Source organism: Lepisma saccharinum, chromosome 23, assembly GCF_977018435.1.
Source record: "Lepisma saccharinum chromosome 23, izLepSacc3.1, whole genome shotgun sequence".
Lineage (NCBI taxonomy): Eukaryota > Metazoa > Arthropoda > Insecta > Zygentoma > Lepismatidae > Lepisma > Lepisma saccharinum.
In genome coordinates this window covers 53,003,174-53,025,496 of record NC_139251.1, presented here as the reverse complement: position 1 = coordinate 53,025,496, position 22,323 = coordinate 53,003,174, and the positions used below count along the sequence as shown (strand labels likewise).

The following is a 22,323-nucleotide window of genomic DNA, read 5'->3' as shown; positions in this document are numbered from 1 at the left end:
CAACCGTATAATATTAGGAGCATAGTGAATAAATATTAGAATATTAAGACATTTGCCTACAATGAGGCCTATTATTAGTTATAAGGAAAAGGTGTAAAATAATTTTACAGGGTTTGTGATCTACAAGCCCACCAGAACATTAGTAAGCACAAAACGTGTCTCCTCGTCTAAAGTTAACAACATTTTGCAATCTAAATATGACTTCTTTTTTAAAGTTTGTCATTTGGTAACCCTAAAGTCGTTGCCGTATATTCTTTTAAAATTCTTTGAAATACAGTCTAAATAATGCACAGGATAAGCAATACAAAAGTATTCTGGCCACTGAAAGAAAAGCAGCAAACTGTTGCTGCGAACACACGCTCTGCGTGATTGACGCAAATCAACTCCTACGCACTTCGAAAAGCCAGAGCGGAAGGCTTTCTGCTACCCCTAAAATCTGCAAATGGACTGGTCCTTTCCTTCACACCCGCTCCCCGTCGCCCCTCGTTTGGGTATCTTCTCGTGAGCGGTGAGCTGTATTTCCACTTTGTTCGTTGCATGCTGCCCCCTCCCCCTATCCCCTCCGCACTTTTCTTTTGGTACTTCTTCCACTCTTCAATGACACCATCGACAGCAATGAAATCTTCCTCTGCACACACCATTCTTCGTATTTTCGTGGGGGCCTGTTACCGTTTTTCCATGCACGACATTTACGTGTTTCCAAACATACACATGGATATATCTTTTTTATTTCGCATGTTGTTGCACCCATGTCAAGCATAATTATTATTTATGGTAAATTTCTCGTATCGGACAAACGGCTGAAATTTGCTAGTTCATTTAATTTGAATATTCGTACTTAGGTATTCTGCATTGAGAAACATTGCTGAAGGTGGCATTTCGCTTATTTCACGGAAATAAGCTCTATTTGCGACATTTTCATTTAATAAAAGTTGCAATTTTCCACATCTACGGAGAACAATTCATGCAGAATTCACGCACAATTCCCGGATCCAATAATTCACGCATAATTCCCAGAATTCAAGGAATTCCCGGTGAGTAGCCACCAGTGGCGTAGCGTTATAGTATGCCTGTACGCCCGGCGTTCCCAGATTTAATATTTAAAAAATGCGTAAATGCTGTAAATATAAAGTAAATCTTGACTAATTTCATATATGTCTGACCTTCATGGCATTATAATAGCTATTTCTCGCGATCCGCTTGCAACGCTCCACTAACAACACTCGTTCTAGCATTTTTTTTAAATGCCTTTCCTGGCCGAACGCCGAGCAGGTTCGGCGTACAGGACCCTATATTCCTTGCTGCCTTTCTGGAGGGAAAGCTTGGACCTCTAAAGCACGTGCCCAAATGCTCTCTCTTACGCCCGCGTATGGAGCAGAGGGCTAAGTGATTGGTTCACGTGACCCTTCTTGCCTTTTGAAGCAGACGACAGCGGTAGAATTTCTACTCGGTTCTTCGCGCTCGCGCCAGTCGTGCTATGTGACGTAACTTTACCAAACTGAAATATAGCACTTCTTAATGGCCACTGCATTGTATAACTTATCGCACGAACAGCGATGTGCATTAAAAACTAAAAGATCAACACAGTTTTTGTCAAATAAGTTGCTGAAGTCCTCGTGGTAGAAGTTCAGCCTGTGGTTGCTCTAACACTTAATAATAATAAAAAAATAATAGTTTTGCGGGTTATTATTTTTTAGTTATTATGTAACTGCTTAATATTGTGTCAATGGAAATGTTTAGCATTCATTTGAAAACTCTTAACATCGAATGGTCTCTTGACAAAATTATTTTAAAATGTTTATCAACATTCTCAAGACGTAATAAACAGTGGTCTGAATTACTAATCGGCACTGTTATGTTAGTAGAGTGTACGATAGTTGGATCATCCGCCCACCTCCGTGTCAGAGTGTTTTGCACAGCGCGCCAAGACGACAGAGGCCCCTGATTCGAATCCCGGGGTGAGCACGGGTGTTCTTTGTGAGTGTCCCTTCATCAATATCATCATCACTCATATTCATATTCGCGATTAACCAAAAGTGGTAGAAAAGCGAAGTAAAATAAACGAAATCAATCATTAGTTGGAGCATTCACAACAATGACATCTACTGTTGTCCACAGGCTTGTGATTCACGTAGGTTTTATAATGATTTGTGTCATGCCGAAAGGTATAAAACACCAAAGTTCAAAACATTTGTTGCATAGTGAGGCATCTAATTTTCTAGCTAAAAACTGCATGGATGATGATGCTTTATTGCAAACCCAGCTGACTTCAGGCAAATAAACAACACCTGTGGCGACTAATTCCATAAGTAAATTATTAACCAAAAAAGGGCCGACCTTTCCTTCGGACTTGGCGTTCCCACCCGAAATGCCCATGCTACGCCACTGGTAGCCACCCTGCACCTCATAACAAACCAACAGCAAAAATTATATAAATTGTCTCTCAAATGTGCACCCTTGTTTCCCAACAATTGATCATGCATTTAAGACAAAATCCATTAACGAAAGGCTTATTTCTTTCTCTGGTAATTTACAGTGCATTACAGAAAACAATCAGATTGTGAGTGAACTGAACAAGCAAATTTTTGATCCATTTTTTTGCAAACTGAAAACAATATTGATTTAATATGGTGCAAATAATTTCATGAGGCGCCATGGCATTCTCTCTTTTACAACTTTTATCATTTAGATTGTTTGGCTCACGAGACTAAGAAAAGCAACCACTGTGAGAGAAAATTTTATGAAATATATTTTATTTGCTTAAAATTTGAAATCTAGGGAGATAATTGCCTCTCAGTGCCTTCTGCAGGTTCCCTTGGCCATCAATATTTGTCCCCTTGTCCTCCTTAGAATTGATTACCCTTCAAGGTTGGGGTTGGGGGGGAGGGGCATGCCTCAAATATAGTAACAATATGAAGTGTCTGTGATATTCCAATGCATCCAAAAATTTTAATTTAATTTAATTAAATGGTATATTTAAAACATTTAATTTGAGGTTCTTAGTATACATTTACCATATCACATACTCAGACTCGAAATACATCTACAAACACAAGTCACAGAAATGTTACGGTATATATTCTAACCTGAGAAAATTTATAATTGTGTAAGAATTTCAAACTTAAATCTACCTAATCATCTTCAAGAAATCTTATCTTGCAATAATCTTCCGTCTGCAAGATTGCTCTACAAAGGACAGTAACAAAGTAAACAGAGTGAGAGAATTCTATTTCATTTTTCACACAACATTATTTTCCTTCCTCAATAAAAATAAAAACTCAATTGTGAAAATCTCGCCTCAGGGCATTTATCAATATGTATAAATTCAATACGATTTGGATTAATAAAAGTTACAATTTTTCACGTCGACGGAGAAAAATTCATGCAGAATTCACTCATAATTCCTGGAGCCAATAACTCACGCAGAATTCCCGGTGAGTAGCCACCCTGCCACTTCACCCACCCCTTGCTACGCCAATTGTTATACAACCTCAAGGCACCTGTGCCTAGCAGAAATTCAAATGTTTCCATGCGTAGTGAAATGTAATGGCTGTTGGCAACACTAACAGCAGTGTTTGTGTCTACCTGCAAGAACAACATCGAGTCTCACGGGTCTTCTTAAGAGCCGGGTAAAGAGAAAAACCTGGCAGGCATCGAAGCCTGTGCACAGGTCTAACGTGAAGCTCGCTTGTGCGATGTCGAACACCTGGGCTTGACGTGTGTGTTGCATGCTTTTGTAGGCGTGCCTCCTCGCAGACGTTTTTTTTTTTTTTTTTTTTTTTGTGAAGGTCTCTGATTGGGACTGTTTGGTGGGTGATTAAAACGTTCCCATCGGAATTTTTGAATTGTCGCAAGAGTACGGTCAGCTGTCTTTGGGTGGGTGTTGTCATGAGTAAGCAGAATTCCAGACCGTAACATTCCTCTTTGCCGGTTTTGGATGGCACATCACAGATTAGACAGTGTTTGGCAATACACATCTGCTGTGATGGTTTGTCCCGGTTCCAGGAATTCCACGAGGATTACACCTTTTTGGTCCCAAAACACTGTTGCCATGATTTTGTGATGTGATGGTCTTTGCTTGAATTTCTTCAGTTTCGGTGAACCGGAGTGACACCATTGCATGGATTGCTGCTTCGACTCACCAGTGATGTATGGTATCCAGGTTTCATTTCCAGTCACTATGTGAGAAAACAAGTCATCCCCATCCTTCTCCAAGCAGGCCAAAAAATCACATGCTGATTTCATTCTTTCATCTTTGTGAGTGTTTGTCAACATTTTTGGCACCCACCTCGCACACAGTTTGCCATAACCCAGATTGTCCGTTACAATTCGGTGCAATGTTTTATCAGACACTTCAGGAAACTCCTTGCCTAGATCAGTAATGGTGAAACGGCGACTGAATCCCACTTTCTCATCAACACGTTGCACAAGGTCATCCGTCTGAACACTACGCCTGCCACTCCGCTCATCATCATGAACATTTGAACGTCCTTCCCGAGAAGCACGGCACCATTGTCTTACCTTTCCTTCACTCATTACTGTTGGTCCGTAAATGGCACATAATTGCTGATGAATATCAGCTGCACTCAGTTCTTTTGCATTGAGAAATCTAATGACCAATCTCATCTCGCATTTGGCAGGATTTTTTCTATTACAGCAGCCATTTCAACTTCCTGCTACTCGCACGTACACACCTCCACACTGAGAAATATACCTCTGTTGCAGACACAGAATACTAAAGCATGCTTCCATGCATGCACAGCTTGATCAGTGTTGTCAGTCCCAAGTAAAAAATTATCGCCCCCACCCCTTTTTTTTTTTTTTTACATGTGCCTTGTATAAGTATCATACCCAAGGTTGTTGTTGACAAATTGAGACTTGTGCAGTAGAAGCTAAAATAGAATGCTGAATCTCTGCACAATTTTGATTTTATTTGCTATACCCTAGTAGCAGTTGACACTTGCCTTTAATCTTACAATCTTGGGAAACAACTTAGGACCAGTGACAAAGTGAATCCCCCAGAATGTAACGTTGAATACTTTAAGAAAAATAGATTTTGATGTCTTTTGTTACCTAACATTTGCTTCAACGTACGCAAAACACAATCAACAGAAGCATTTGGTTCAAAATGTGAGCCACATAGGAGAAATGTATTCCCGAATATTTTCACCATTTTTTCCCCAAATCCTGAATCTACACACTCAAAAGTGAAAAAGTAGTGTAAATGCGAATGGCAAAAAAACCAATATTACTAACCTAACAAAAATGCTAAATTAATCAAACCTAACACACCTAATCCAGCATAAATCAAAATTATGGTCGGTATCAAACATAACAACATGAATTTCTTAACTCCATTTGATCTAACACTCCCAAACAGCAAAAAAACAATAATCTGAAAAGGTATCTTTCAGTGATATGCTGAAGGATATTCAAGAATATATGGCAACATCCATGTGAGAAGCATTTGTCAAATTCAGTGTATTCCAGAGGACTTACACATTTCTTTTAAACAAAATATCGTTATATGTGCATGCATGAAGCCAAAAAATACACGGAACTTCTAACAGAATTGAATCTAACATTCCCAAGTAACATGAGATTACAGGGTAGAACATATTGTATCTACAAATATCATTTGGAAAACCTGTCAAAATACAGGTGCGCATGTGGAGAAGTATCCCACGCTTACGCAGATGCAAGTCTGGCAAATCAGTCTGCCATGAAACGTTGGCCAATTCAGACACGAATCATGGCAGTGGAGGCATTCATCCAAACGGGTTCCATCCAGTAAACGCAGGCACCACAACGATGGTCCAATGAGGGTTGCCGACAACCTGTGCCAGGGCATAGCAACATGATATGATGAATCAGTCAATGCCTTCATCAATGTCATTCTATCATCACACACCTTCATGAAAAAGCAAAGAAAAATGGCAGATGAGTCGCGGACGTGCAGCAAGAGCTCCCGATTATTCCTGCAGTCTCGCTGACGCAAACTCATCTCATACATTACTACCAAAACAAACTAGAGCCAGCATAGGAAAGCATCACTTCCAGCACCTCGGTGGTAATCTAACAGTGCACGAACTTACTAAATCGCATAATTATGCCAAAAGCTTCGATCAACGTAGTTGCTAGCCACGTGGAAAGCATGGAGGAGAGGCTTCGGGCCTTTAAGAGCTGGCTTCGGGATGTTGCCAGACAGCAATGACCCGCTCCAAGCATGGACAGAGGATCCTAGGCAGCAATGCAGGAGCTCAGCATGGTCTTTCTGGAATTTAAAACGGGAGGCAAAGGAAACGCTGAATTCTGTCAGGCTGGATATCCAGGAACTCCAGAAATCAACAGATAGAAACTCGAAAATGATTCACGAAATGGAAATGTATTCCTGGAGAACTGCCTGTTGCTACATGGCATTCCAGAGACAGGCAACGAGGACACGGACGAATTTGTCCTCCAGACAATCCACAAAAAAATTCCACCTGCAGCACTTAACCCTGGGCCACTTCGAGTGCTCACACTACATCGGCCCATGGAGGAGAACAGTGGCAGAAGCGGTCAAAACTGGGAAGAGGCCCATCATCTTCCGGCTCTGCAGCTATTGAACCAGGGACACCATCTGGAAAAATAAGAAGGCGCTGAAGGGAACAAGATTCCTCATCATGGAATTCCTGACTGCAGCCTGACAGCAAGTTCTGCAGAAGGCCAAGGAACAGCATGGTCTGAGCAACGTGTGAACTTAGGATGGCAGAATCGTCATACTGAAGAACAATCACAAGATCTCAGTCACCACGTTGGAGGAACTGGACAAAGTGGAGTGAACGTGAAAGGAAAAAGAGGATGTGCAAGGAATAAGCAGCTGCTCAGAACGTTTACTTTGCTTACTGAGGGTGCATCAAATTCCTCTACGATATTTCGTAAACTTAGCTATTTTTGTGTATTACTGTTTGTGACTATATTGTGTTAGTTATTGGTGTTTACATTACTACACAAACTGTTATGCTTGTGTCTCTCTGTATTTGCATGTGCATAAGTATATAGAATTCAGTTTTTGGTGTCCTGCAGGTCCTAAATACATCCCTTCTGCTGGCTTGGTAAGTGAATCTCCAATCTCCAAAAATTTATGTTCGATATATGTAGTGACAAATGTTAATTTTATTTTTTTATTATTTTCTCATCTCCAATGGCTCAAACTGACATTCTGGTGGATGTAAATCTGTCAACACCCCCACCCGGTTCTCCTGGAGAACTTGAAATACTGCCCCCTCCTCAGTTGTAATTAACCTCCCTCCCTACCCACTCCTAGTGGCAGACTGTAAACTCACTTTCTAACCCCTCAAACTGTTTGTCCGCCAACACAACCTTTGTTTTTTCCCTTATGTCGACTCCACCACGTGAAAATCCTGCAAGTAATAGTTTCCTCCCTTATGCTCATCGCTTCCCAAGGCCACCCTTCCTGACCCTCGCTCAAGCGAATGTCAGATCCTTGTAGTCACCAAAACTAGACGAGTTAGCGACCACGGTGTGCAAGTTGGCTTTTGATATCTTCCTGGTTACCGAGAGCTGGTCTTTCCGTGAAGCCCTAGCCTCGACCTTCTCCATACATGGTTACGCAACAATAAAAAAAAATAGAACCACAAAGGTTAGGGATGGCCTAATCCTGTATCACCGTAAAGACCTAAATGTCAAGATCATTCCATCTTGCAACAATCACGAAAATGACGATGAAGTCTAAATTATTAGCGTAACGGTGAAGCTCCAACATTTAACTCTGGGAATAATTGGTGTGTACAAAGATCCAAACATATCGTATACAAAATTATTGCACCTAGAAACCACGATCTCGGAAGTTTTCTCGCTTGTTCACGAATAACTTATCCTACATGACGAAAATGCAGATTTCCTTTCTCCTCACAAACCAGAAGCAGTATATTTACAATCAATAATTGACTCTTTCGGGATGGTCACATCATTAACCAACCAATCACTTCTCGATGTAGTAATAATGGATGACCCGGATCTTGTACGGTCTTAACGTAACCGCTCCCGTCGGGACATCTGACCACTGTCTAGTAAACGCGACACTTGCCATTGAAAAACCAAAATTAATTAAACAGTTTATCAAATATCCAAACTTCTCTACCCTCGACAAAAAAATATTTGATAGGGATGCTGCAACAATTGAATGGATACAAATTGATAGCTTCAACAACATTGACGATAAAGTGCAATTTGCTACTCAAAATGTAATAAATCTCTTCGACAAGCATATGCCCCTTGAAAGTAAATTAATAAAACCAAAAAACTCTATGTGGATATACGAAAATACAAAACTACTTATGAAGCTCTGTGACAATGCCCTAATAAAATATTAGTGCACAAAAACGCAGGCAAACTGGGTCTATTACAAGGAACTGAGAAACTTTACCAACTCAGTCCAACGGCAGGAAAAGAAAGCCTATTTTAATCACCACCTCCGCTGCAACAATAACAGCAAAGAGTTATGGAAAAAATAAAAAATGTGGGGTGTACACAGTAAAAATATGAACAACGAGATACCATCAAACTTGAGAAACATGGATTCAATTAACCAACATTTTTCTAGCGTATGCAGCAAAACGGATGTTTCAGAAGATGCCGTTAACAAAACTCAAGAGTTCTTTGATCGTAAAACTTTTAACGAAAGCACTCAAACTTTCCAAACTGCAGGAAATAAATGTAACCGAAACAATGAAAATTATAAATGAAATACCATCCAATGACTCTGGTAATGATGAAATATCCATAGAAATGATTATACTACTATTACCGTACATTAGGGTGGTCCATTTCTTATGGGTAAAAAAAAAAGTTTTAGCACATACCTTCCACAAGCTTGTTTTTGTTCCTTTATCAAAAAGAAGAGTGTATGCCAAAAACTAGCCCATTCGAAGCATATTTAGAGGTCCCTAGGATTTGTAAGTAAAATAAACTACTATATCGCCAAGTGGAGCAAGTGGGGGACCAGATGTGAATTTTTTTGAACGATTTCAGAAACTATGGTCGGGTTTTGACAAAAAGAATTTTACTATAGGATGTGACAATTTGTTTAATACTGAGAACCTCCTTAAACTCAGTCATGAAATGCATAACTACTACACTGATGCTATGAAAATGCAACAGCCTAGAGACGACTACCTCGAACTGCTAAGCCTGTGTCAGATATGTCTCGGAAAGCCAGTTACAACTGAAGTTAAGTTTCTTGTGCCAGGTTCATTTCATCAAGCTCCTTGGATGGCGAAGGCAATCTATTGCCTTAAAATTTACATGTTCCAAGAACAGTTCATTCCTACCACAGCAGAGAAAAACGGTGTCACAGAAGCATGCCTATTTGTAAGTCTCGTCTATTGTTGTTACTGGAACGAAGCTTCCATAGCTGAAAAAGCCCCCTTGAACGACACCAATCTTCTTGAACAGATTAAAGATTACCCTAATCGTAAGATTGGAACTGCTGCATCAGCAGGATTTCGTCCCAACCTCTAGTATTTTTCTGAACATTTAGTTGCACTTTCTGTTTTTGATTTGCGACTTAGTGATGAGTGTAAAACAAACATGGTGAAAAATCTTCATCGACCATCAAAAATAGCTTTGAACAGACTTAACGGAAAAACTTTCAATCATCAGCATCCACTCTAGTCTTTTATTACAGTGCGCTCAACTGTTCTTCTCGATTTGTTACTCAATGATGGAGGGAAAAAGGCAGCATCATTTTTAGTAAAGGATCCTACAGAGTGGCCTACGAATGCAGTTTATACTGAAATGCAAGAACAGGTTCGTCAACTGAAGGTTGTTAACGATTGTGCAGAGCGTTGAATTGCTCTCATTCAAAAATTCATTCAACTCTAGTGTTACAAAGGATGAGAAACAAAAACAATATCTCCTCCGGCTCATTGATTTACATAAAAAACAATTTTATGTTGCTTCAAAATCTAACATGATGACAATGACTTTGGGAGATTAAAACCCACTGAATAATGCAGAATATAGATAATTTCAGATCATACATTGTGATTGGTTTTACTCTCTTTCATACATTAACACCAAAAGCAGCTCTTTTCTTACTTTTCACCTTACTCCTAAAAGTGACCAATCATAGCGACCCCTAAATATTCTTCAATTTGGTAGAAATTTTAGATGGGTAACTTATGTGATCTCAAACAGGGGCAACCTTGTGGAGAACCAAAATTCCAAACTTGAAAAAATGGACCACCCTACCGTACATCGTAAATTTCTAATTCCGGACTGGACAATACCAGGCCAGCTGGAAAACAGCACGTATTTTTCAGATACCAAAGAAAAAAGTATTAACGTCCCTGAATGACCTTCGACCAATAAGTCTCTTAACTATATTATCCAAAATAACTGAAAAAATTATTTACAACAAACTCACAAGCACATTAATGACCTAGATCTGCTTCCAAAATGTAAATCCAGTTTCCGTCCTTCACACAGCATGGCAACGGCGTTACTTAAAATCACTGACTGTTTATTACGATCAATATACAAGAGAATGTCAGTAGCGTTAATATTACTGGATCTCACTAAAGCCTTTGACAGTGTTCATCATGACCTGCTCTTAAGCAAATTAAAATACACTACAGTCCAGTTTAACAGAATCGCTAAAAAAAGCCGTTATTCGTGCGCGACCGTGTTTTACACGGGAGCACCAATGAAGCACTTTTGTCTTTATTTTGGTCTAACAGTTAGTTATCAAAGAGCAAGTTCATTGTTACGATGCATTGCCATCTATTTTTAGCATGCGTACTGTGTTGTACGTTCAAGGACAAGAGACACCTGCCAGTTGAGGTTTGTAATTGAGTTCGGTGCGCCTGAAATCTTACTATTAGTGAGCGCTGTACGTTGTTTCGTGGCGTGGCGTGTTCAGTGAGTGAAACTTCTTTGGTGATCAACAGTGATTATGGGAGGATTCGTAGTCTAGTGGCTAGAGCGATGGACTCACATCCTCGTGGTCCCGGGTTCGATTCCCAGCCAGGGCACTCCAATTTACGGCATCCACCAAGCATCGTGAGGCCAATTGGGGAGTCACATGAATAAATATGTGACGACAAACCAGCTGCGAAGACGCCAGTCTGTAATTGTGGCTAAAGCAACACACCAGTCCTGTCTTCTCCAGCACGCTCCAACCCCACGTGGTTGGAGCAAATGCTAACAGATGGCGTTGGCGTAAGCCAAAAGGCCAGAACAGGCCTGTGAAGCGGAAGGATTGGTTTGGTTTGACAATAATTATGGCAGAAAAGAGAAAGAGTTTTGTTGTGATAAAAAAAAAAAAAACTGGAGGCAATTTATTGTATGGACAAGCGTGAGTTAGTGGAAAACACTTCCATTGCATACGGAGTAGGGGCTGCAACAGTTTGTGAATGTGGAAAAAAATAGGGGTCAAATTCTAGATTTTTTTTTGCGAAAATGGTATCTAAAGACTCTTTAGGGATTCGGTCCACTGTTAAAAAAAACTATAAATGAATCCTTAGATGAGGCCTTTTTTATGTGGTTTGAACAGGAACGTGAGCATGGTGTGTGTATTTCCGGACCCATACTTAAGGAAAAGGCATAGAGTTGAAACCAAAAGTTGGGTGGGGATCCTACTTTCTCTGTCAGTATTCGATGGCTAAGTAGGTGGAAAGACCGACACGGGGTGTGTTAGCTGTCTGTAACTGGGGAAAGTCTCTCGGGTGCTGTGGATGATTCGGAAGAATTTAAGAAGAAGTTTGAAAAATTTATTAATGAAGAAAAATGAAGCCCAGCTAAGATATACAACGCAGATGAAACTGGGATAAACTACAAAATGTTGCCTACAAAAACATTGGCATCAAAACTAGATGAGGCAGCTCGAAGCTATAAGAAAAATGAAGAAAGAGTTACGTTACTGGTGTGTAGCAATGCTTCAGGCACCCATAAATTGCAGCTTGTTCAGCCAACCCAAGGGCTTTAAAAAATGTTAAGCGTAGTGCATTGAATCTACATTATGCATCAAAAAAATCTGCATGGATGTCTTCAAATATTTTAAAGGACTGCTTTTTTTTATCATTTTGTTATTAAGAACATTTACATGTTTTTACATAATATTAATTTGTGTAACCTTCGTGTATTTGTTTTCAATCCTTTTTTTTTAAGTCTGTAGACGACCCATTGCTCTCAATTTTGTATTTGTTCTTCTTGTGTATTCTTTGTTTGTTTGTTTCTTCTTTGTTTTTTTGTTTATTATTGTACAAATATTTAGTATGTAGAATCTGTTTAGTATGTGTATGTATCCATTGGGGTTAGGTGGTAGAACAGCTGCAGGCTGAACCTCGCCCTTTAATAAAGGAAATTGAAATTCAAAATGATAAGCCAAAAGTGGCAGAAATGTGATGTAAAATAAATAAATAAAAAAACAACACTAAGTGTTCACCCCATGCCTCTGCCCATACACAAGAAGCAATTCTGATAATGACTAAATATTCAAGTTGAGGAAATTTTGAAGTAGTATGAGCAAAGTATTATAGTACTCGGTTTTATTAATGTGAAAATATTTCATGCACTCACCTTTCTGTCTCTGCAGATGGACATTCATCTTCAATTGCAAGTTCACTCTTGACATATTCAGGCTCTACATTAACATTGTCACTCTCATCACTTTTGCATGCAACAGCACCAAACTGTGCAATGTCATCACTCTTATCGAAATATTTACTATCCTCCTGTAAAAATGCATTCATCCCAGCACCAGAGTTCAAATATATGTGAAAGGCAACATCCCCTTTCTCTTCGACTTTCATCTGTTCCAACTTTGGTTCAGATTTAATAACTGATGATGATGATGCTGGCTGCCAAATGTTTTTGGTTGATTCTTCATCTGCTTCACTCTTGATTGAACAACTCATGAGGTCAGGTTCAACCTTCAGGAGGTTGGACAAAGAGTGATCATGAAACTCCATGTCTTGATGAGGGTGAGGCACTTGCAATCTGAAAAGACATATTACACACAAACATCAGATGGTGCTCAAATAGAAGACAAAATACAAGATACATGTATATACATATGTGTGAGTGTAACAAGTAAAAAGGGAAAAGGAAACCCTCAACAGACAATGGAAAAATTCAAATTTTCGCAGCCATGAGCCGCATTTCCAGTGGTAGAAAAAGATGGTGGAAACGGAAGCTGTGTAAAGTTGTAACATGAGTGTTAGGGAGGGTTGGGGGTGGAGATGGGTTGGTTGGGAAAGTGACTGGGTGGCATTTCTCAGGCCAGGGGTTGTGGCTGCACCATTGGCTGATAAAAAGGTTATTAAAATTGCAAAAGATATGTGTAAGATTAATGTGTGGTCCTCCAAGCCGTGGCCACTGTAAGTTAAGTTTTGTTAGACTAGGTATTATGACAGCTCCTGCTATCTTTGTATTCTAATGCCTGCTTTATACAAAAGAAAACATTCACATTTATGAGGACTTAGGGTGTTCACATACCTATCAAACCATAAATAGGGATTGTTTAGATGAAATTACAACAAGACAAAAAAAACCTTTTACTACATGTCGGTTAAGTTTCACAAGGCTCTCCATTTGTCTTTAAGGCAACTGTCCTTTTTAAAATTCAAAAGAGAACTGCAAAACGTATTGACTGATAATTGTATATATAAGACAGAAGAATTCTTTGAAATTAATTTTGTTAGGTAAAATAGTTATGCTTGTAAGATAATAATGTTAACTATTAAATTTATGTAAGTTGTGTTATGTTTCTTAAGATGCTGTTGAGATGTATGTTTGTAAGATTTATATATACTCTATTTGTACAAGGCTAGGTTATATTTCTGACGATTGCATGTGATGTTCTCATATGTTTATACAATAAAAATTATTATTAATATTATTGTTATGTAGGCCCTCTCCTATCTTTTTCATACTGAGGTGTTGTTGATCCTGAGGTTGAGGGCCTTAGATGATTCCCTCCTGCTATAGCTTTTGCCTCATTCTGGATTTTTCAAGCATATTTTTCTTGTTGTCTGAAGTTGTGAAATATATTTCTTATTGGTAGATTACTCCAGGACACACGAGTCAGAAGACCCATGCTGGGTTATGTTAAAATCAAGAAATACTTTTCTCACACAAATTCAGCTACTGAAATTTGGTAACAATGCGATCTAGCACAAACACATTTTTACAGGAGAAAGTACTTATGGAATTCAGTTTCTATACATTGTTTAAAGGTTGTGGATGTATTTTTTTCCATCGTGCAATCGATTTGACTGGAAATTCATGTATCTTTCCAACGCACAATTTCCGTTGATGTTATTAGCTTCCTCTACGTGAACCAGATGTGGTGCCTGTCATTGTTTCCAAGCACGGCGTTGTTTTGCAAGAAGATGAAAAAACGAAATACGACCCCAAATTTTAACTGTTTGCCTAACGTAACCTAACCTTACTGTGAATGGTTTCTGGGGCTATGCATGAATGGTTTTTGGGGCTATCTGTGAATGGTTTGTGGTGCATTTTTCAGTTAAGAAGGTTGGAAACACTGCATTCCCACTGATGATCCATGACGCATCAAGCTGTGCCCGCCATATTGTCTTATGGAAGCGAAAAAAGGAAGAACAATAAATACTCGTAATGTGAAAAATTGAAGTTATTTTCTTGACAAAAGCAAAATAACACTTTAAAGTATCTTTCGCAATGCATAATCGGCAAGTACGAATGCTAAAAATGATGAAATAAACGAGTCAAAGGTGTTTGTGCGAGATCGAATAGGTAATAATTTAAACACTAGTGAACAGCTAGTAAATGTATTGACACCATGTGTGTTGCATTATGGACAGCTCAGCAGAATATTGCCAATCAGTGTGTAGCAGTAAGTAATACACCAAATTGTTAAGATTAAAGTCAACTGATTAAGATGTACACAATTTATAATACTGAAGAAGCAGTTATGAAGGTTGGATGTAAAAATGAAGACAGGTCATGTAATGGAGGTATTCAAGTTATTCCTCCGTTCATGGTAAATGGGAAAAAATGTGTTTTTTATTAAAAATTGACTATGTACTCATCAAAAGTCATCTTCATGATTCATCCCAACTAGAAACAGAAGAAAAATATAATTATTGGTAGTAGAAAATAAAACTAAGTAGCCTTCTACTTCAAAAAATGCATTGGTGTGTATATTACACAGGTTTGTGGCACCAAGTTCTGATTGTTTAAATCCAAATTTATCATAGTGCACAGGCATTTTTTACATGGTTTGATTTCTAATTATGTCCGTTAACACTTGCTTCAGTGTGCTAGTAAATACCTACTTGTATTTTCTGAATAATTATTTCTCCCTTACACATACTCCAATGTGATTCTTCATTTGCGAGAAGCCATTCATTTCCTGTTGTCTTAGATATGGACTGTTGCTGCCATGAACTCCCAAGTTCGTGGGTTGCAAAGGGGTATTTTGTCTCTAAATGCTTTCGCTATTAGGTTAAGAGGGTTAGGTTTAGAGCTCTTAGCATTTAAATAACACCCTGCATGGTTTAAACAACTGGTCACATATATAGCATAAAAATATCTATATCATATAAAAAATCCACGAAAACCAGTGTCCTAGTCAACTAGAAACCAAGACCGTCGTCTCACGTAAGCTATATTTTAAATCTTTACATCTGAAATTTCTCCGGTAAATAATACAGTAAAACTTAGATAGCATCCCAACACCTCTCACAAGTTTATTTCATCATTTTTAACGTTTGTGATTACCTATTCTGCATTGCGAAAGATTCTTCAAAGGTGCTATTTTGCCTCTTTCACGAAAAAAAGTTTAAATTTTGACATAAAGGGTAAACCATTGACGGGTAAGACTCTACTTTACGTCCTTTTCTTGAGGAATACGTGTCATATATCGTTGGAAAGCTTATTAGGTAAGGAATTCAACAACATAAATCCCAAAGCGAGGAAAAATTACCTGGAGGAGGAAAACGATAAAAACTGATGTTGTCTGGATATGCGTAATTGAACATAATGAAGAAATTTTTCAATGATGAAGCACATATTTAGGGGTGAAATGAGTGCTAATGGAGCCTAACCTAACAGGCCTAACCTAACCTCATAGGCATACCTCGTCCCCGTGAATGGTTCATGGGGCTATCATGAATAGAAAGATTAAAAAGAAAAAAGTAGTTACCCAAAGAGATGCCGGCTGTCTGCAAGCACGGTTATGAACGATGCACTAATTTATTACTGGGGATAAACGTATTTTACACTATCTACTAGTTTTTGGAACCAGTTCATTTTCATGCACCATACACACGCACAACGTACCGCGAAGCTAAGAAGCAATCACCACGCAGAATGCAAACGAGCAAAGCACAAGCATTCACAACGCGGACACAGAGATGAGCCTGCAGTGTTGTTAACTCCCATCGGTTACCACTAAAAGGCAATAAGGACGTAAATTAGAGTCTAGCCCCAAAAACCATCCATGGGTAGCTCCAAAAACCAGACGTTAGCCCAAAAAATTCACCATAGCCCCACGAACCATCACAGGGACGAGGTATGCTTACAAGGTTAGGTTAGGCTTGTTAGGTTAGGTTCCATTAGCACTCATTTCGTTCAATTTAGCATATATGGACAACATCGGTTTTTCTCGATGAAAGAAAATAACAACAAGAACTTCTAAATGCTACAAAAACTCATTTCGGAAAGTAGTTTCTTGTGTAAAAATAAAGAAATCCGTTGGGACGCTATCAAAGTTTTACCAATCATACTTAGTGAAGCTATTACGATTGCTAATTAGTTTCTCCAAGCTTCGAAATTACTCTCGCAATCTTTTCCAGTATTCTAATTCACTTTATAATATTCCGACAATACTTTCGATAAATCATTGAACATTCGGTACCGTTACCGATTTGCTTAGAATGCCATAGTAGTTCTAGATTTCCTTCAATATCTAAAAACCGAAAACACAATTCAGTAGTAAAATTTACAGCTAGTCTGTTCAATTTCGCGAGAATTAATGCTTCGTGCGGCTTTAAACCAACACCTTACGATCTGTAACACTTTAATCATCAGTTAACATCCCTTTGCATATTTTCGATCATCATCGATCATAAGGACACCGTTTTTCATTCTCTCTAATTAGGCTTACCATATTTTCTTTGGGTCCAACTCAGGACATATTCGTGATCAACTCGTTACTGATGAATTTTAGTTTTTTCTTTTACAAAAATAAATTTAAATGACTTAAAAGCCTTTTTTATTGGAACATTAAACTATAAATTGTACAAGAAAAAATATTAACATTATTTTCTAAAATCAATCAATTCATTTTCAAATGTTTAATTGAATAATACATTTTCTGATGGTACTTATCTGATATTCCCTGGACAGATTTCTTCATTTTTACAGAAGAAACTACTTACGGTAATAAGTTCCTGTAGCATTGTGTAACATCTGGAAGGTGTTTTGTGTGATGTGGGAATGTTTCATAGTGGAAATTCAACCATTGACGCATAACCCCACGAACCATTTCTGGTAAGGTTAGGTTACGTAGGGTCACGTATAGGTTACAATAGTTAAAATTGGTTTCGAAAAAAATATGCGTAGCCCCACACATCATTCTCACATAGCTCCACGAACCATCGACACATAGACCCATAAACCATTTGCGGAAACGTACGTTCTTCAGTTACAAAAACACTTTTTTTAAAAAAAATTGCAATTACTTTGATCAAAAAAACGTGAATACACGTTGAAGAATGTTCTGCGAAGCAGATAGGGGTACTACTTAACTATACCGGAGACACCTATCAATGATTTATTTCACAATTTTTTACATTGCTAACGTACTATTCTGCATGGCGGAACATGTCTTTAGGTGAAATAACGAATGGTAAATGTTTACTATCCTTCGGACACCTATAACTTCCGAACTTCGCGGATCATTTTTTAACATGTATTCACGTTTTTTTGATCATTTTTTTTTTTTTTAAAAAAAAAGTGTTTTTGTAACTGAAGAATGTACGTTTCCGCAAATGGTTTGTGGGGCTATGCGTGAATGGTGTGTGGGGCTACGCATATTTTTTTCGAAACCAATTTTTAACTACTGTAACCTATTGTGACCCTACCTAACCTAACCTTACCGGAAATGGTTCGTGGGGCTATGTATGAATGGTTCGTGGGGCTATGCATCAATGGTTGAATTTCCGCTATGAAATATCAGTCTCTTGAAACATCTTAAAAATTGCTTGCCACTTCTCTCCAATAGTATATGGTACTTTTTCAGAACTTGAACCACAACCTACCTTTTGGTTTTGAATAACCTCGTTCAACAATGTACGTTCTGGTCGTGAATATTCAATACCGGTAGCTATTTTCGGTACTACTTTACTATACCGGAGACACCTATCAATGATTTATTTCGCAGTTTTTTATATTGCTAATGTACTATTCTGCATTGCGGAACATTTCTTTAGGTGAAATAATGAAGTTCTAACGAAAATAATGTATATTTATTACATTAACGAGTACTTACATTTGTTCCTTATTTCCCATAAACCATCCACAGGCAGCCCCAAAAACCATTGATGTTAGCCCAAAAATTCACGATAGCCCCCAGAATTATCACCGGGACGAGGTATGCCTACTAGGTTAGGTTAGGCCTGTTAGGTTAGGTTCCATTAGCACTCCTTTCGATCAATTTAGCATATACGGACAATACGAGAGCGTATTGTGCTGTCGTGCAGAAAGCAAATGGCGGCAGCAGCAATAGCGCGTCGGAAATAGATTTTCGTAGAAAACCACATGCTTTCGCATTAAAATGGATCAAAACTACATTCCCGAACATCAACAACACTACAGAAAATAATTTGCGTAAGTACTTTCTCCTGTAAATTTGAATAAATCCGTCTCCGGTATAGTAAAGTGTTACCCTATTTTCATGCTCAGATTCTCAAAACCCCTGACATTACCCCGGACGTATGGTAAGCCTATCTCTAATGAAATTATTATTACCCTCTATTCTGGAATACAAACTAATATTACTTACAATTGGTGACAGTTAAGTACTTTTCCTTTTCGGTAACATTATCGTATGAGGGAAATGGATTCCTTCAAATTACCTTCAAATTTACAGGAGAAAGTACTTACGGAAATCGTTTTCTTTAGCGTTGGAAGTTCCTGAATGTAGATTTGATCCATTTTAATGTGAATGCGTGTTGTTTTCTGCGAAAATCTCTGTCCGACACGCTGTTTCTGCTCCCGCCATTTGCTTTCTGCACGAGAGTGCAATGTTCTGTGTGTTAAGATGATGCAACCCGTAGCCAGTGTTTCAGCCTCGCCATGTTTTCACTAGAACATGACGTGTCGAGTATTTTTAATATTTTTTTAACTATGCTTGCCTAACCTAACCTAACCTTACGGAAAATGGTTTTTGGGGCTAACTTGAATGGTTTTTGGGGCTAACGTGAATGGTTTCTGTGGCTAACGTCAATGGTTTGTGAGGCTAACGCCAATGGTATGCGACGTATTAGCATAATTTCAAATCCGGGCACGAAAGTAGATATTTTCCGGTGAACGAGGTTGCAACACTGCATAAATCGACAAAACACTTCTCAGAACGCTACCCCAAAAACCAGTACGCTATCACGGCCATAATGTGTTACAGATTCGAAACAACAAGTAACAGTAAGTACTCGTAAATCTAAGAAAAAGACATTGATATGCATTATTTCACTTTAGGAACTGTTCCACATTCGAAAATAACACGTTAGCAATGTAAAGAAGTCCGAAATATATGATTCGTAGATGTTTCCCTCATACGATAATAGTACTTACCTTTCTTCAAATATATTTGTAGCCATTCCTCTTCATAAGTTTCAATTTCTAAACGGTCTCTCCATCATGTTCAGCAATTCTCCCCAGTCCCAGTGTTGCCACAATCTCTAAGAACAATTTCCCTTTGAAAGGGGTAAAAATTCATTTTCGCCCATTTTTTCCCTTCATCTAAATATTAATAATAATAATAATAAATATTATCGTTGAGCCATGTTCGTATGTATATATAAAATGTTAAACAATTTAACATTGAAATACTACGACGCCAGTGGTCCCGGGTTTAAATCCCGGCCTGGGATGGCTGTTTGTGAGTGTCTATTCATAAATTTCATCATATCATCACTCATCTTCATATTTGCAATGGACATTTCCACTTTGACATGAAAAACGTTTTAAATCCATTCATTTTACAGGTAATGACACAAACATGAGATGCGCAAAATATCTCGGCGATATTTGTTTCGGTTCTCGAGAAACACGCCTTCAAACACCGCTGAAATTCACCTCCTACGTCACAGATTTGAAAACGTTCTCTCCACAGACAGGAGGTCCTCTGACGTCATCACTTAGAAATGCGTGGAGGCGGGGCTTCTGCTCGTCTCGTCAACTTAGCATGAGCTGCGGAAGCGACAGAAAATTCACTTGTTACTGTGTAAAACAAGTATCTTACAACTTCCAGTGCAAAAATCTGTGCTCCATTTCTTGGAGATGAATTATGCCCTAGCAGTATAGTAGTATTTACTATAATTCAGCCACTCGGTAGAGGGTTTTCCCATTAGGGTGACAAAGCAAACCTTGTAACAGCCAATGGCTGAACACGTGAACAGCCTTGTTCATTGCGAATACATAGGTTAGTTCTGACTGGCAAGAACTTAATGTTATAGGAATGCCTTTTCTGGAATTACAATTATTTTCGTCATAATATTTTCTTCACAAATTTTAAGATAATACTTTTAGAACACACTGGTTTACACGCCAATTTCTGCAATATAAGAGGTGATACGGTATAAAAAGGTACGGTGAGTTTTTAAATTTCCTGCAGTAAATGACAGTTTTCTTCAGTTAATATATATTGCAAATTTTTGTATTTAGCGTACTTTTACGTCGCTTTTTCGTTCACTTTGTTTAACCGCAACGATGAGAACGCATGGTTAATTTATTATGTATCATCTCTAACATCACATTTCTTCCCACTTTTGGCTAATCGCTACAATGAAGATGAATAACTACAAGCTGTATTCGAAGTCGGGGTGCAGGAGGACACCCCTTCAACACACGCACACACTACCACCAACTGCACAATCTAAGTATCACCCAACCTGCCACGATAAGAGACGAACTTTTTCTTCTGTCCCATCTCATTTCGAAATCATTCACTTGTCCCATCTCCTTTTATGAGACGAGACGGAACATGCCTCGTCTCGTGAGCAACACTAACATTAACAATAGAAGCATCCCCCTAGCTGTCCCCAAAGTCTCGAGCAAACATCCTCCCATGTAACAATTTCCAGTTCAATGAAATGTCACTCACAAGGAAACAGTCATGCCCAGGTCGAGTCAAACCTGGAACATGCGACTTCCTCAGATAGGCATGAATTTTGTGTATAATAATTACAACGCCAGTTCATTCCTGGTAATTCTGAATCTGCAGTTTGGTTCAGTAGCGTACGCAGGATTTCATCAAGGGGGGGTGTTATTTCTAAAACTTTTTTTCCAAATTCACATTACCATTGTTTTATTATACTTTAATTAAATAATAATAATTACAATTAATTAATAATACTTATAATTAATAAAAAAACACTAAGTTGCTGACCAAGGCAATTTATTATTAAGATAAAAACACTTAACAGGTAACGTTTCAACCCTGTATCAGGGTCTTCCTCAGACGAAGGAAGACCCTTAGTGTTTTTAAATATGGAAACAAGGCTTAATTATATTATAATTAATTAATTAGCTGAATTAATACAATAGTACTACAAATACCACTACTGCTACTATTAAGTAGTAGAGATCTACATAAATATTGTATTTATGAAAACAATAGAACGAAATTACTTTCTAGTCATTCGATTTTTATCAAATCCTGGGAGCATTATTTGTTTCGTTGTTACGAAATAATTGTCTGGTCAACGAAGTGAGACATTTAAAGGGTGAAGAAGATCCATAAATACAAGAAAATATATTAAAATAAATTGAAATAATCAAAGTATGGAACTCATTCAAGGAGCTGTGGTGATCTGGTCGGTAGAGCGTCTGACAAATGACAATCACGCGGGAGATCCGGATTCGATTCCCGAAATTGGTTGGAATTTTTCTGGCTTTTTCCCCGCATAAATGTCCCCGATAATTCACTTCTGGATTATCTCGCTGTTCTTACCAACAAAACATTTTACAATAGTTAAGCTTATTGTCGTTTTAATAATTGTCTAGTCAACAAGGTGAGACATTCAAAGGTGCTGCGGTAAACAATACAATGGG

General features: G+C 38.3%; 2 protein-coding genes across 4 annotated transcripts in view; both read right to left on the bottom strand.

Annotated features, from left to right (window-relative positions):
* LOC146005196 (uncharacterized) overlaps nucleotides 1-19,079 on the bottom strand; it is a 258,674-nt gene extending 239,595 nt beyond the window's left edge. Inside the window, exon 1 of the mRNA XM_083144244.1 lies at nucleotides 19,055-19,079. The gene's annotated coding sequence lies outside the window, so the exon portion shown is untranslated. The remainder of the gene's footprint in view (nucleotides 1-19,054) is intronic.
* Nucleotides 1-19,926, bottom strand: part of LOC146005198 (uncharacterized) — a 71,763-nt gene extending 51,837 nt beyond the window's left edge. For 2 of the 3 annotated variants that reach the window (XM_083144250.1, XM_083144247.1), the window contains exons 1-2: nucleotides 18,542-18,915; nucleotides 12,586-13,005 (exon numbers count right to left, since the gene is read on the bottom strand). In XM_083144250.1, the coding sequence (XP_083000376.1) occupies nucleotides 12,586-13,005; nucleotides 18,542-18,591 (470 nt within the window). In that variant the 5' untranslated portion in view covers nucleotides 18,592-18,915. Of the gene's footprint in view, nucleotides 1-12,585; nucleotides 13,006-18,541; nucleotides 18,916-19,842 lie in introns of those variants that run through there. The other variant, XM_083144248.1, reaches the window with a different exon arrangement.
* Between the last annotated feature and the right edge of the window lie 2,397 nt (nucleotides 19,927-22,323).